Source organism: Gamsiella multidivaricata, assembly GCF_025024155.1.
Source record: "Gamsiella multidivaricata strain RSA 2152 chromosome Unknown BC939scaffold_97, whole genome shotgun sequence".
In the NCBI taxonomy this organism is placed as follows: Eukaryota; Fungi; Mortierellomycota; class Mortierellomycetes; order Mortierellales; family Mortierellaceae; genus Gamsiella; species Gamsiella multidivaricata.
This window is the reverse complement of record NW_026251805.1, coordinates 1-16,095: the sequence shown is the minus strand read 5'-3', so window position 1 is coordinate 16,095 and position 16,095 is coordinate 1. Positions and strand designations below refer to the sequence as shown.

The following is a 16,095-nucleotide window of genomic DNA, read 5'->3' as shown; positions in this document are numbered from 1 at the left end:
TTGCTTCTTACTACAAGTCTAGGGTCGGGAAAGAAAGGGTTGGTGATTGAAGTTGGTCTGGTACCCTGCTGTTGGTAACTGATCGGTCCTTGGTACCTGTTCACAGGGTTTGTTTGGACAAGGTGAAGGACGAGATGGGAAGGAGGGATAAAAGGCGTGTGCTGGTTCGATAGGAAGGAGGCTGCGATGGAATGGACCGTTGACCATGGACATGTTTCGCGCACAAGATGAGCCCCAAGCAGTGCCTTGGAGGGGAAGGGAACACGAAGCCACTGGTCAGCTCCGTCAAATTTGGAGTGTATCCATGTGGTCTGATATGAAGACGAAATGTAATGTGAGTCGAGTGGAACGGATAACGCTAGGGAATGACTCGGACAATGCACCACGCTTGGTTGCCCAGCAAAGACCGATGCAGCCAGTACTAGCCATGTTTGAAGCAGCACACCTTTTATTCATCAAGGGCATCGTAGGCTTCTACCCACTCTTCAAGTCTACAAGTCTTCAAGTCTACCTAACAAACACTGCGAGGGACTTCATTGAGCAACAACTCTTAGGATGTCAGGAGTATTTTTTCAGAGGTGTGTGCCATCACACCTACCCTAATACCATATACCATATCAAATGCGTGCACAGCCTAGTCGGCACATATATTGGCAAGGGTTGTTGTTATTAATCGCGCAATGCCGCGATTCATAACGCGTCTTTTCGCGTCAACGCGCGTTTCATAGGTGCAGAGGGGACCAGGCTGACCCAAAATAGGATGGAAATGGCGACATGATTCGCGCCCGCAAAAAAGACGACGCTGATTGGCCGCGTTTCCAAGCGCAGTCTTTCTCATGTTCACTGTGAAGGTTGGCTTTCTAACAACGTACCCACTTTCCTCACATCACCAATCAACCAACATGACTGAGATCGCTACTTTCGCAGCAGGATGCTTCTGGTATGATCACAAGTTCATCACTGACTCATCAAACTATTGCTCCTACTTTGTCCCACATCTGTTCTGCACGTTGAATTTGGCTGACAAATTCTTTGTAATAGGGGTGTCGAGAAGGCCTTTCAGAAGTTCTACAAGGACGAGGACATCAAGGCCAGTGTCGGCTACACTGGTGGCGCCGACAACAACCCAGACTACAAGAAGGTCTGCACCGGATCCACGAACCATGCAGAGGCTATCCAGATCCACTACACTCCCAACGATAAGATCAATTATCCCAACCTGGTCGAGTTCTTTTACAGGATGCACGATCCCACCACTTTGAACTCACAGGGCCCCGATGTCGGAACCCAGTACCGCTCCGCCATCTTTTACCACTCTCCCGAGCAGGAACAGATCGCAAAAAAGGTCACCGCTGAGGTTCAGGACAAGCATTACAAGGGTCAGCACATTGCCACGCAGATCGTTCCCGCGGGCGAATGGTTCGATGCAGAGGAATACCACCAAAAGTACTTGGATAAGAACCCAGACGGCTACGAATGCCCCTCGCACTTTTTAAGATGGTAGAAGAGGACAACAGAAGCCCATAATCAATAAATGATATGCAACATCACGATGACTCCAGGTTCCTCCGTTTCCAGTCATGTAGTCTATGAAACCAAATTTTTTGAGCCATTGCAGAAATCCGCACTCCTGGCCATTGGTTACAGATCACAAAGAAAATAAACCGCACTTCTTTGCTCATGGGATATCTGTACCTTAGCGGTATTCAGAGCCGATTCTGGCATTCATAGATAAGCCCACAATGTTCAGGACCTGCTTAAGTTTGCAAAATGACCCTTCGCTTAATGTCAGTAGCCTAGACAATGTGCTGCTTTGTGGGCACCGCTTCGTTGTCCTGCTGTGCATGTCCCTCTTTCATAGTGAGAGGCACAATTCGGTCAACTAATCTCTCAGTGAGACGCTCTTTCATCATCCGTCAGGATTGACGCAAGCGGAAGAGCGCGTGCCTCAGATGTACTAGTGCATCCTCCGACTCGCGTAATCGACCTGGTATCTGTTACTGTTGTGATGCGCCGGACTAAGTGCTGCAATTCTTTAATATTTGAAGTACCACGCGAGGAGGATGGTTTTGGCGTTCCTCATCAAGAATGCGGGAGGTTCCCATTTGGCTATCGAGGTTGACCACAGTCTCCAGAGCCTTCTGAAGTTCACTAGTGAGAGGTCTAGGTTTGCTCTCCAATTTTGTTTCGTGTAATTCGCGTCCAGTTGATTTCAGGCCGCCAAGTTGAGCATAACGCATGGGAGGAGTAGTATGAAAGCAGCGAATTTCATCGATGCTCAGGCGACGCGAATATCATAATACGAAGCACACCCGTTTATTATTTTTATAGACCAAGGCACTGATCCTAAATATTATATTCTCGCCTTTGGATGTAATATCTTTATCAGTCTCAACAGCTACTCTCTACAATGAGGTCTATCTCATGCGCCTTACTTAGTAAGTAATAATCGGAGGTGCTCGTCGGAGGCGCTGCTTGATATTGTTATAAGAGGCAGTAACTGAGAGGCGTTGCACATCCAAAAAGACCTCCAACCTGAGGAATTTGGATGTGAAGAGTAAGGAGATAGAAGGAATCAACAGCAAAAGTGACAAGGACAATCCAGAGGTAGATAGAAGCTCACTAGAGGTTTAAATGGGCACATAGAAAATGTGTGCTTTGTATCAGAGGAAAGCAAATATTAGATAACTGCAGAGTAAGGTTCGGACAAGACCTTCCATCTATCTATGCAAAATGGATCCACATCTGGAATGGTCTGTAGGCGTCTACAGATTCGCCAAGCAACATCGGCGATAAAGAGGGGAGGATCCACAGAGAGAACCGTGGACGCTGAGACAATGATTGGCAATCGGTGCTTTGTCGTTACCACTGTGCCCTAAAAGGATACATGCTGGGGGTGGCATTCTTTAGGAGCGTGGTCGTTCAGACTCGCCTACAACACCCATAAAAGTCTCTCGCCCCCCACTCTTTCCTATCCTCACATTCTCGTCTGTCGTCTTCATCCTGCTCCCCACTTAATTTTCTCATTATCTGCCCTGCCTACAACGGCGGCATTATATCCTGTAATCCTATTGTATCTCCATCTAACATTCGTTCCATACTCATTTAAAGTTCGGCCAAGTTGCGCACAGCAGTTTCATTTGTGAGTATTGATCTCGTTTAGTCCGCTAGACCTGGCCCACAGCAAGCTCATAGTCCGTGCTGATGAATAGAGGACTCTTATAATATGTTGCCAGTGCGATGCATTAGGAAAAGTTGAAGGTCGGGTCATCAAGTGCCAACAATGCAATTAGGACAGATATCGAGACCATAACGCTGGCCATAATATGGCTCGCGCCGCCCTCTGTCATGTAGAGCGCCAAGAGTGGCCTCCGGAGCTGACGCGTCCACAGCAATAACAGCAGCAACAACAGCAGCAATAACAGCAGTAACAACAACACTAAGCGCCGTGTGGAGCGGCAGCGTGGACACAGTGGGAGATGAAAAAGAGCTGTGTCATTCATTATCTCTTGTTACAAAAAATTGAGTCTTAGAACTTAGATGGAGCAAGAGATAACATTATACTTTCTCGCCCTCGACGACTTCAATCATCTTTGGTTGCATGACAGTGCTCTTAGACTTTGACGCATCAGAGGCAGAAAGAGAAGCCTCCATGATGGTGTTCAGACGCTTAAGCATCGAGCGAGGATCATCCAGTACTCCGGCGGCGATCAACGCGTTATCGTAGATCTAACAGCGAATGCAAAAGTGCAGAGATATTAACAACAGGAAAACGGACATCTGCAACACATACAATGCATGAGAATAGAGGCATGTCGTATACCTGCTCAGCAATTTGCTTAGCGAACTCGGGGTTCTGGGACTTGATCGACCAGACCTTCTTGATGATGGGGTGGTTGACATTGATCTCCAGGCTGGTTGGAGTCGGTGGTAGGTTATCCTCGCCAACCTTCGCAGCCCCTGACATCATGGCCATCATCTTGCGGACAGCTGGCGAGTCGTGCTCTGTGACGACGGCTGGATGGCTCATATGGCGCTTCGACACATCGACCTTACGAACCTGCATTCCGAGTGTCTGGCGGAACCAGTCTGCAATGTTCTCTGCCTCAAGCTTAGCCTCCTCCTTGCTCAAGGCCTCCTCCTTTGAAGCGTTACTGTCATTGGAGTCACTCTTGGAGTCATTGTCGAAGACCGTATCCTTGATATCGGCAGCATCGATCGACACCAACTTGTGTTGTCCAACCTGGCGCAGATTATTGACAACGAACTCGTCTACAGTGTCGTACAAGAACAAAACCTCGACACCTTTTTCCTTGAACTCCTCGAAGTAGGGGCTCTCCTCCGCAAACTTGCGCTTGGGCACGCAAGAGTAGTAAATATTTTCCTGTCCTTCCTTCATACGATCGATGTATTCCTTTAGGCTGAAGACTTCGCCTGGCTTGCCGACACTGCTCTCGTACCGCAGCAGCTTGGCCACATTCGCCCGGTTGCTCTCGCTCTCGGTACAGACGCCCTCCTTAATAAAGTTACCAAATTCTTCAAAGAAATTATTGTAGGTCGTAGGATCTGACTTGGACTCATTCTCCAGCCATTTGATCACACGGCCGGTCAAGACTTGGCGCAACTTTGAAAGAGACTGGTCCTGCAGCAGCTCACGCGAGACATTCAGGGGCAAATCTTCACAGTCAACCACTCCCTTTACAAATCGGAGCCACTCTGGTAAAAGCGCTTTGGACTTGGCCTGGATCATGACCTTGCGAGAATACAAACTGACTCCGGGCTCCTCTCTCTGCATGCCCAAGACCTCCATGTGCCGCTGAGGGATGTACAGCAAACTGCTGATGGCGAGAGGCGAGTCCGTCTTGTAAACCAGTTTGAATTGAGGGTTGTCCCAAGCGCCGGCAATATAGCGATAAAACTCAGTGTGTTCCTGATCCGAAATTTCGCTCTTATCCTTGGTCCAGAGAGGCTGCACGGCATTGATTTTTTTGTTGTTGAGGTGGACGGGATAGTCAACAAAGTTGGAGTACTTTTTGATGATAGACTCGATAAGGGCTTCCTTTGCATACTCCTTGCACTCATCTCTAAGGGTAATGACGATCTTTGTACCGACGGCAACATTCTCGGCCTCCGCGATCTCATACGATCCAGAGCCGTCAGAGGTCCAGCAGTATCCCTTTGATCCAGGCTTAGCCGAGCGAGTGTACACCTTGATCTCGGATCCTACCATGAACTACGGTCATGCAGACAAAAATAGGCAGATCGTAGTACTTAAATATGGATCCAAGTGCGAGGAAAACATCTCTGTAGCGCAACTATGAAATTTCAATGTACTTACAGCTGAGTAGAATCCAACGCCGAATTGTCCAATGATCTTATCCTTGGTCGATCCAGCAACACCCTTGTCCTCCAAGTTCTCCAGAAAGGCCTTGGATCCAGATCTGGCAATGGTTCCCAGGTTGGAAATGGCCTCTTCTTCTGTCATACCGATACCATAATCCTGGATTGTGAATGTGTTCTTGGTCTCGTCGACTGAAATGTGGATTTCGAGAGGCTTTCCGGCATCGAGGCTCGAGTCTGTCAGTTGAGAATGACGGAGCTTCTCCAAAGCGTCCGAGGCATTGGATACCAACTCCCTATTGTAGTCCATACATATTTTTCAAGAGACAAGGTTAGGTCTTCAGCCGCTCATACCTTTCACAAGGAGGATGGCCAATACTATATCAATGGCTGTTATAGCATACCTAACAAACACCTCCTTTTCAGAGTAGAGCGAGTGTGTGACAATGTCAAGCAGCTTGCGAGTTTCTGCTTGAAAGGTCTTCTTCTTGGTCTCTCCAATGATTTTTTCCTGCTGTTCGTCCTGGTCGCTGCTGGTCTCGGTGGTGAAGGTACGGATCGAGTTGTACATCATATTGACGGACTTGCGACCGATAGGGATGACAGTGGCGCGAAGAACAGTGGAGTGGCACGTCTAGATAGATTAAAAAATATAGGTTTACTTATGTTAGCAGCTTGAGACATAATGTGTTGGAAACCAACAGCTGAATATGCAAGAGCATAGACGACTTCATACTCTGGCAACAGGGCCAGACACAGAGCTGGTCAGGCGAGCCCGGGCCGTCAAGGCGGTTTTGGCGAGTGAGCGCAGCATTGGAATACTTATATTTGGTCAAAGTACCAAAGGTTTAAGATATGCGTGAAGATGCGGAGCAAAAGTAATGCGATATGAGCGAAGGAGGAGTTCCGGAGATATTTTCTGTGAAGTTCGATGGACTCCGCCTGGTAAGCCCTGTCGGTGACTGCTGATCGTCACGGCGGTGGTGGCTTGCTCGTTAGAGTAAACATTTTTTTTTTTTTTTTGTGTGTGTGTATAGACGTAGAGCTTGCTTCACTTTTCTCTCTCCCCTTCTCTGTCCCTCCATCCCTTTCTTGACGAGAGCGTTGCCTGTTCACTCCTCTCCGTCTAAAACACATACTCTATCACTCTTACTCATTGCATTTCATACCGCATTCAACTCCATATTCATTTCGATTGCATTTTTTTTATATTTCCCTTTTTTTTTTTTTGTTGCGTCCCCTCAGTTTAATATTCCACTATATGCCGAGCATGTCTTCGTTAACCCAGCAGCTTAGAAAGATTGGCACAGCGGACGCTAACCGGGGATCCGAGAGGGCTGCCAAGCATCGCGCGTCCTTCCTTTTCGACTCAAAGCAGGCTGCCGACTATGACATCGATACAATCTACTCGATCGGTGTTAATGGTATCGCGGAGTTGAAGCAACTCGATCCAAAGTTCTCAGCTTTTGAGAAGACCCTGTTCTCAGAGTCCATGAAGAACGTTGACAGAGTCCTTCAGGTACAGCGTCTTTTTGAAAACTTTGTCAATAATCTTTAACAATGGGATTCTTCACTAACGCGACATATTTACTGATGACTACAGACAAAGGAAGATAACGTCAAGCTGGATGAGAGCATCACATTGTTTCTTCGCCAATTGTCGCCATACTTCCTGCTGAAGCCTGCAGGAAAGGCACTCGAGTGGCTCATCCGTCGATTCCGTATCCATGAGTTTAACGTCGATGCCATCCTTCACGCCATCCTCCCATACCACGAGACCGCGCTCTTTGTCACCATGGTCTCCCTTCTCCAGATCAGGTACGTTGGTCGCGGACATTACTTTTTCCAATAGTTTGTCACAGAACTGTTCGGCATGTGGCCATATGTGACAATGTTTTATCGGATATTAACAATACGTACCCATTTTTGCTGCCAAACGTTTTAGTGAGACTAGTCGATGGTCATTTCTGCGGCCTATTCGCAAGTCAAAACAACCATTGGATAGGACAATACTGGTTCAGAACATGCTAAAGGACCGTTCAATTGTCGAGTTCGTCTGCGAAACCGTTCTTCAGGCTGTATCCCGTCGCACAGCCTTCAAAACCTTGCTCTCCTTCTACACCGCAATCATACTGCAGTACATCGCCTTCTTGCCAGTTATCACAGACGACGTTTTAACCGCCATATTTCCATACATCTTGGAGGGATTAAAAGCCAAGGGATACCCAGAGTACCAGGTATGTTATGGATAACTAAAAATGCCATTGACGATGCTGGACCTTGCACAGTACAAAGGGGCAACTTGAGATTGAGACAAGCATTCTGTGCTGACATTCTTTTGCCTTACCCTATCCATGTTAGATTGCCTCGTATATGATCATCTCGCAAATTTCAGAGCGCGCTACCCTGACATACGAGGTCCTCTCATCCTTGTTCGCCACGATGACTTCCAGCTACGTCAATCCGTCTCAAATGCTGCTCTGCCTGGTCCACATCTGCCAAACACAAGAGACTTTTGAGGAGTTTCCTGAGGAGGCCTTTAGGAATTTGTCAAGAATTGAAGGCATCGACACTGTCATTATCTCGCTCCTTCAAAAGTACAGCGCCCAGCGATTCCTCTACCCCTTCCTGACCGCCCTTTCAAAACATTCCTCAAGGCACGAGAATTACTCGCGCGTCCTCAACAGTATTTTAAAGCAGGAGCGTCTACCATCCTCTATAGTATACGGTGTTTGTTCTGCCATCCTGGATCTCTATCTCGCGGAGCGTAAGCAGAACGATACGGCGGAGCTGAACGAACATGCTTTGTCGATCTTGCACGTTCTGCATCAGCACTACTCTAAGGATCTGGACGCCGCCCTGCAAGCCAAGCTGGAGGAAGCCAAAGGGGAGCAGCACACAAAGACGCATTCCCATCTCTACGCTTTTATCTCTAAAGTCTTTCACGGAACTCGCCATCAACCCTTGAAGGGATCCAACACAACCTTGTTTCTCAGTGTCAACCATGCAGAGGCTTCCATTCGTCTTCTTGCCGTCAAAAAGCTGAACGAGATTTTGATTGAAAAGTCATCGAAACTTGCCAACCTGAATAATGAGGATACTTTTGTCAGGGATACGTTGCTCGCTCGCCTTCAGGATGACGATGAGAGAATCGTCCAACAGGTTTTGGACATGGATGGCTTGAAGCATTTTGTCGCGCCCCAGGACCTGCTCAACGGCCTGGTGGGCGTTGTGACGGCACCCAGCAGTACCCGGGCAACACGTCGTCACTGCCTAGTCTACCTGTTGACTACCTTCCTCACTGACAATAAGGATCTCCAGGACAACGTTCTCGCCATCGTTCTCGGACACCTGTTGCTGGTCAAGGATTTCTACAAGGCCAGCATGGCACTGATTTCCAAAATTCCTTCTTCTGGCCTGAAGAGCGAACCACTGTTGAAGAACGTGTCAAGTGTTATCAAAGATCTTACCAATGAGGACGCCTCGCCCAGTGCTGATGCTATGGTTTCTGCCGATATGGCTTTGATCAAAACACTCGCGTCCAACTTAGTGTCTCACCGCAGCATGTCGGAGGGATTGGATGTTTACCTTCAAGGACTCAAGAGCGGTAATGCCGCTTTCCGACTTCTGTCCATCTTTGTCATCACCAGCACAGTTCATCAGCTTGGCGCGGAGCAGCAGATCAAGGTTGTCAGTCACTATCTCCCAGTGCTCCTCCGTGTCCTCAAGTCCCATTCGCTCGCCACTAAAGCCTTAAAAGCCGAAGTCAAGGACGGTCGGCCCTCAAAGGAGTTGCTCACCCAAATCGTCACAAAGTCATGGACGCCTTCGACTGAGGTTTCCGCTATTCATTTCTCTCTGTTGAGCATCGTCTCCGATCTGAAGAAGCCCAGCAAGTCGATTGTTCCTTGGCTGTCTGCTGAGCCTCTGTCTGAGTATGGTTCGATTCTTCTATCGATGTACAAGACTTTTGTGGGCACTATCATTATGGAGCCATACGAGCAGATGATTGAGAAACTGTTCGAGATTCACTTTACATCCGATTCGATCGAGTTCCTATGCAACCTTTGGACCGACTCTACTGCCCCGGCTCTTGTTCAGGTCCGCTCTATTCAGATCGCCAGCGCCAACCTCCAGGCCTTCGCCAAGCATGCAGACGCAGATGCTCCTGACTTCCAAGTTGTGATCCCTACCCTCCTGATGGCATTGGGCAACCCCATCAAGGCCATGCGCGAGACCGCTGTTGCATGCCTTGGCACTATTGCCTCATTTTATCCCAAGGTCAAGACCACCGGCAAGAAAGGCAAGAACATGGCCATGAACATCTTTAAGTTTGACACGTTCTATGGCAAGACCTCGGATAAACTGGAGTTCCTGATGTCGGAGCAGGCCTCGTCTTTCTTGACAACATTACTCAAGTCTCGCGAGGAATTCATCACCGATGGAAGCTATCTCACCAAATATTTCGCCGAGACCCTGAACCATATCGCAAACGAACCCAAGACTACCGCCTCGACCAAGGACTCGATTGTCTCGTTCATTCTTTCTCACGTTCTTGCGTTCGAGCGTACTAGCAGCCGAGTCGAGCTACTCCAGCTGCTGGATGGCGTCACCTCACTCACCAAACTGAAGATGCTTCTGCCCCTGATCGACTCCCTTGTGCAGTCGACTTTTGTTGGACAAAATGTAGACGACGTTAACACTGAGCTGGCTCGCTATCTTGTTCGTTGCTTCTCGCCCGAAACGTCGTCTCTCTTGGAGGGCAAATCTGGAAAGTACAGGAATGCGTTCCTACAGCTGCTCAAGCTAGACAACACTGCAGGAATCAATACCGACACTGAGGAATCGAGCTCATCCTTCCGCCGCCTCGCTTTGAGCCAGGTCAACAGCCGCTTTTTCGATGGCCTCAGCACATCTCTTCAGCGCGACATCTTTGTGGTCTTGATCGACTTGGCCACCAACGCTCCCCAGGAGACCGTCCGTGTCGTGAAGCAGGTTCTTCGCGATGTCTCTATCAGCAGTGACCTTGTCATCTATGAGTTGGCGACGATCCAGTCTAGCCTGGTGCAGGAGGCCATGGTCGATGAAGAAAACAATTCGAAGCGTCAGCGCAAGGCTCCTGTTGATCCATCTGCCCCCGGTGCCATCGTTGAAGCACTTCATCGTCTCGTCTCTGTCCTGGAGCTGCTCGAGTACAAGGATGTTACAGAGACTAGCAAGCTGGTGACACCCCTGTTCGAGTTACTTTCTACGATCATGAACTCCGACCTCAACAACACCCCTATCTCTATCGAATATATCAACCAGCTGATGCTGTCGAGCCTGACGAGTTTTGTTCGGGATGCTGAATCTGGCGCCAACGCCGGCAAGCTGGACGAGGGCATTTTGCGCGTGGATTTGGTTGTCAACTGTATCCGTGCCACAGGCAACCCTCAGACTCACAATCAAGCACTCCTGCTTATGGCGGCCATTGCCACACTGTATCCCGAGAAGGTCCTCCACAACATCATGCCCGTGTTCACCTTCATGGGTGCTAATGTGCTGCGCCAGGATGACAACTATAGTTTTCATGTTATCCAGCAAACCTTGGAGAAGATTATTCCGCCATTGGTCGCTGCCCATCGCCGGCAGAGCGTCGAAAGCCAGAGTCTGGTCATGCAAGTCCGTCCTATCATCAAGGTCTTTATCGACGCACTGTTCCACATCCCCAAGCACCGCCGTCTCCGACTCTTCTCAGTACTCATTAGCACCCTGGGCGAGGGGGATTTCTTGCATGCGGTGATTTGCATGACAATCGAAAAGTACACTGAGAGGGCCAGCAAGGGCCATCAGACCGAGGCAGACTCTTTGAGCGAGTTTGCTCTAGCGCTTTCGAACCAATTTTCAGCTATTGTTCAGATGAAGTCTGTGATCGCGTTGATGGATGTCATCCAGGCTGTGCCTAACGAGAAACCTGCGGAAGGCGGCGATGTTGACATGGAGGAACATCTCTTTGACCTCAGGTATGATATTTTCTGCGTTTCTATGGGGCATGTGTTAATATACCCTTGTCATTAGTTCTAACAAATGGTTGTTGTTTTTTCTTTCCATTTTCACTGGACTTTATTAGCACGCACAACAACAAACAGATCCGCCAGTTCAAGCTATCTGTCTTGACGTTCAGCTCTAATGTTATGACTGCCAAATCGTTTTTGTCCAAGATTCTGACACAGACCAATATCGACTCTTCTGCCGAGACTGTCCTCGAGAGTTACTATCTTCAGCTGGCGGAGCGTCTATTGACCCTAGTGGGAACTTTTACAGCTTTTGTCAACACTCTGGTCACACGCAAGGAACCCTCGGCTGTTGTGATCAAGTTTTGGCGTGGCATTATTAAGGTCACTTATGATGTCCTGGACAAGGTCCACATTCTCCTGTCATTGCCGTCGTTTATCAAGATCATGGTGGCGCTGTTTGTTCACAAGGACGTCACGATTCGTCGCAAGGCCATGGTCCTCTTCAACCAAAAGATCTCGAACGTCCCTGGAAGCCCCGCTGCGGTGCCTGCGGTCTATCAGAATATGGTCGTCGCTGTGAGTGAAGACTTGAAGAAGGCTGTTGAGGTCGATCAAATCGAAGGCGCCACTGCCGAGGAGGTGGCGATCAATAAGCAGACCGCATTGCTCTGCCTCTCGACCATTGTTCGTCAGTTTGGTGCATCTCACCCCGCAGAGATCACCAAGATCGTGCCCGTCATCATTGGATCTAGTGGACTGCAGCATCCTAACGAGCAGGTCAAGGCTTCGTGCCTGGTTTGTCTCACATTCATGAGCCAGGAACTTGGTATCCGTATGGTACCTTTCTTGCCCAAGTTTATGCCTGTTGTCCTCTCAATTCTTGGTGGCACACTAGTCAGCACCAACGCTGCCGCAGCTGCCGCAGCTGGAGCCGATAATAGCAAGTCCAGTCGATACAACAACTCCGTGCTGCTCCAACTAGCAGTGGTCTCGCATCTCGAGACGTTGATCAGGGTCCTGCCCCAGTTCGTCAGTCCTTATGTAACCAAGATTCTTGCCAGCACGCTGCATCCAGTTCTGACGGGATACGAAGGTAGCGATGCCTCAAAGCTTCAGATCCTGGACAAGAACAAGAGATTGCTTACAGAAATGTCGATCCATATCCAACCACGTACCTTGCTCCCGCCTGTGCTTGGATACTATGAGACCGCGGTCAAGGACGGCAAGGACTCGCTCTTGGCGCTGTTCGATCTGGTCAGCCAGACTGTGCAGGCTATGCCTCGCGACGTTATCGCGGTGCACTACAAGCAGATCTTCAAATTTTTCTTGGGCGCGTTTGATTACCGCCGTGTCATTCGCGGTCAGCAGGACAAGAGCAAGTTTGTCAGCATTGCTGCTGTAGAGGACGCAGTGATCGAGGCATTCATGAAGCTAGTCATGAAGTTAAACGAGACGTTGTTCAAGCCCTTGTTCCTCAAGACTCTTGATTGGGCTACAACTGAGCTGCAAGTCGCCAAGGGTTCATTCAAGGATATGCAGGACCGTCTTGTCTTCTTCTACAAGTTGATGAACTCGCTCTTGGAGCAGCTCAAGTCGATTGTCGCCCCTTACTACGGATATGTCGTCGACAACGTGATTGAGGCCCTAACGGGCTATGCCGAGGCGGTCAAGATCTCATCATCATACGAGGACAACGATAGCGACAATATGGATGAGGACAATACCAAGAAGGCAGCGACCAAATCGAGAGAGATGGACGAGCTCTGGCCTTGGATGGTGTCATCGCTTCAGAAGTGCTTCTTGCACGATAACGATGGACTCTGGAATGCGGACCGCTTCGAGAAGCTGCTTCATCCCTTGGTAGATCAGCTTCTGGTGACTTCAAATTTGGAGGCTGCCGAAAAAGAAACTGGCGCCGAATGGAAGTCGTACGAGAACAGGATGAACACATGGTTGGTCCCATGCCTGGGTCAGCTGGCTGTCACGCTTTCCAATGATGCGCTCTGGAAGCCTTTGAACTACCAGGTCCTGCTCAAGACGCGTGAGGATAACAAGCACATCCGCATCTCAGCATTGAAGGTCTTACAAGAGTTCTACAAGCGTCTCGGCGAAGAGTTCCTGATCCTATTGCCCGAGACGATTCCATTCTTGGCGGAGCTCATGGAGGACGATGATCACGATGTTGAGGCCTTGACACAACAGGTCATTGCAGATATTGAAGTCTATCTCGGAGGAAGTTTGCAAAAGTATTTTCACTAACTGATTCAACATCTGAAGCTACACAATAAACATTCTGCATTTGATCATTATTTAAAGCATGGTATCTCTGTGTTATGGTGCAAAACCTTTTGTAATAATTCTGGAATTCAATCTTCGCTATCCAACCCCTTCTACACAAAGTATGCATTCGTATTGAACAGGCCCTCTGACTACGCGAAGTATCCTTTATCCGGTAACTCGTTTAGTCGGTAACATCTATACTAGCTCCTGCTTCTACTCCTTCTCTTGCAATTAGACGCACAAGGAATCGTTCGCGGGTGTCGAGGAAGACGAATGGTCTTGACCATCTTGCTATGCATGGAGGTCGATAATATGGCTAAATGCAGCGCACTCAAATTGAGATCTAAGGCGTCAAGTTTATAGTAGAACAACACTCACATCTGGGATATCCTCAGTATGTTTTCATCGAACCTGTTGCGTGTAATAATAGCAGGAAGAAAACAATAGGCATAAATGCTGCAATTCAAGTTTCCAGCATCCTGACACAAAATTCAGCTGTACAATAAAACATGTCGAGTGCCGCTTTAAAGCATTGACAGCGTTCTAGGTAAAGCCTTGCTGGGGCAGGTTGGTTCGTCTGCGACATGTGTCTTAGCCAGCATCATCGCACAGCCCACCGCTGGGTGTCTCGCAAAAAGGAAGTGTCGATCCTCAGCGACTGTGAAGTTCAAGAGCACTGTCTAGCAATGTGCCGATCGCTCCCTATCGCAATGGGATGAAGAGCGTCAGGCTAAGATACCGCTTGGAAGCACTTGGATCTTGGAAGGGCCGGTCAGTAATAAGATTGTTGAAAGCAGCACAATTCTCGCTCAATATTCGTCACAGGACGTGCATAGTTGTCACATGTACGGTTCCTGCCACTGCCATGGAGTCTACGCGCTTGCATCCACCAGCTCACCATTGCCTTTGCACCGCCTCACTACCGCTACCGCTGCAGCTTCTGGCTTCTATATGCGCCCCTACATCTTGCTGCATCCAAGGGTAGTTTCTCTGCAATGTGAACCATGCGAATGGCTGCGCCCAATGCTAGGATTTTGAGTTTGATCACGGCAACGAAGGTCGAACTGGTCACAACTCTTCATTTTCTTACCGTGAAAGACGCGCGCACAGCATCTTCACACAATCATATGTACAGTTCGCTAAACAATAAGACCAAACCTAGCGACCATCAGCATCAGAGATAACATCAATTAAACTATTTGTATTCTCGCTACTCATTGGGGTCGCTTCCTTCAGTGAAACAGGATTTTTTCTTGTATCGCCTAGTCGCAATGCCCACCCTTGTGTGCTCTTTCTTTCTTCCTCTTCGCTCCTTTTATTCAATAAGTGAACCGTTTCATCTCATCAAGGTGGATAGCGTATCTATAGTGCTGGGGATACCTGATCAAATGAAACTCGCTTTTTGCCGTTGTCGTTTCGTCCTTCATCTCCGTCTCATCAACTCACAACGGGATTCGTACTAGAGATTCGTCCACCTTGTAGCGTCATTCATAGCCAGTTCTTTCATTGAATATCTTGCGTAGTTTCAACTGCTACCGATCTATGCAAAGTGTAGCTACGAATTGGCAGGAACCAAACGCATTCCACCTCGACTCTATCCTGAATCAGACTAGGTAGAATAGATGGTCCTACCACAGGCTCTGGAAGCTGCTCGTTTTACAGGACATTATCTTCCTATCAGTACCAATGCCTTCCAGCTCTGTCTTTTTTTTACCCGCATACATACTGAAGTATTTAGGCATTGTATGGTTTGACTCTAATACCTTTTCTTTTATAACAGACCTATTATTGCTTCGTTCGTCTGTAACGTGGAATATTGTCATGGTTGAAATAAGCGCGGCCTATCTCGGTCGATACGATGGTGAATGAACCCTCGAATGTAATGAACTTTGAAGGCATAAGAGCTATGTCCTTGGCGATGTTGATGTACATTTTCTTTGTCTTTGGACGAATCCGGCCATAAATTCTACTGTTGTATGCATGCTGCAGCTAGCCTACACCGCCTTTTAATTTAGGGATAATCTATTTGACAACCCGGGTTGACACTGCTATTTGGCAACCCCTATACTAACTCCATGTAAGGCCAACATTTTTTAAATGTCGATTATGCCAGTAGTCCTTATGTTACCTGGCCCCGACTCTTTAAGCTAGATCGTCATCTGTCTCTTAAAGGACTCCATAATGTAACTGATTTCCCATTTCGTCATCGCCGAGTCCGTCATCGATAAAATCCTGTTTTCCGTCATGAAGAAGGCTTCTCCCAAGGTCGCAAAAGGTTACATGGGGTGCCAGGTGGAGGAAGGAATGGTTCTCAACCTCTCGCCGCGTTGTTTCGACTTGAAATTCGCAAAAGGTACGAGTCTTGTTTTACATGGGGTTTGTGCAGGGGTTGCCAAATAAGATTAACAACTCGGCTGGGTTGTCAAATAGATTATTCCTTTAATTTATTAGCACGATCAGCTTCGAGTACAATATCGAC

At 48.3% G+C, this 16,095-nt stretch overlaps 3 protein-coding genes across 3 annotated transcripts; 2 read left to right on the top strand and 1 right to left on the bottom strand.

Annotated features, from left to right (window-relative positions):
* Nucleotides 1-745: 745 nt before the first annotated feature.
* BC939DRAFT_466383 (uncharacterized protein) lies at nt 746-1,685 on the top strand. The gene is made up of 2 exons (XM_051557638.1): nt 746-940; nt 1,042-1,685. The coding sequence occupies exons 1-2, from the start codon at nt 837-839 to the stop codon at nt 1,502-1,504; spliced, it is 567 nt and encodes a 188-aa protein (XP_051407338.1). The 5' UTR covers nt 746-836; the 3' UTR covers nt 1,505-1,685.
* Nucleotides 1,686-3,463: 1,778 nt separating this feature from the next.
* On the bottom strand, nt 3,464-6,244 carry BC939DRAFT_466381 (heat shock protein 90). The gene is made up of 5 exons (XM_051557637.1): nt 6,077-6,244; nt 5,745-5,974; nt 5,339-5,636; nt 3,824-5,233; nt 3,464-3,729 (listed from the first exon to the last, which is right to left on the bottom strand). Exons 1-5 carry the CDS (start codon nt 6,152-6,154, stop codon nt 3,559-3,561), a joined length of 2,187 nt encoding a protein of 728 aa, XP_051407337.1. The 5' UTR covers nt 6,155-6,244; the 3' UTR covers nt 3,464-3,558.
* A 357-nt stretch (nt 6,245-6,601) lies between these two features.
* Nucleotides 6,602-13,595, top strand: BC939DRAFT_507519 (uncharacterized protein; the record flags this gene model as incomplete). Its single annotated transcript, XM_051560892.1, has 5 exons — nt 6,602-6,859; nt 6,944-7,158; nt 7,286-7,577; nt 7,702-11,342; nt 11,450-13,595. The coding sequence occupies 5 exons, from the start codon at nt 6,602-6,604 to the stop codon at nt 13,593-13,595; spliced, it is 6,552 nt and encodes a 2,183-aa protein (XP_051407336.1).
* Between the last annotated feature and the right edge of the window lie 2,500 nt (nt 13,596-16,095).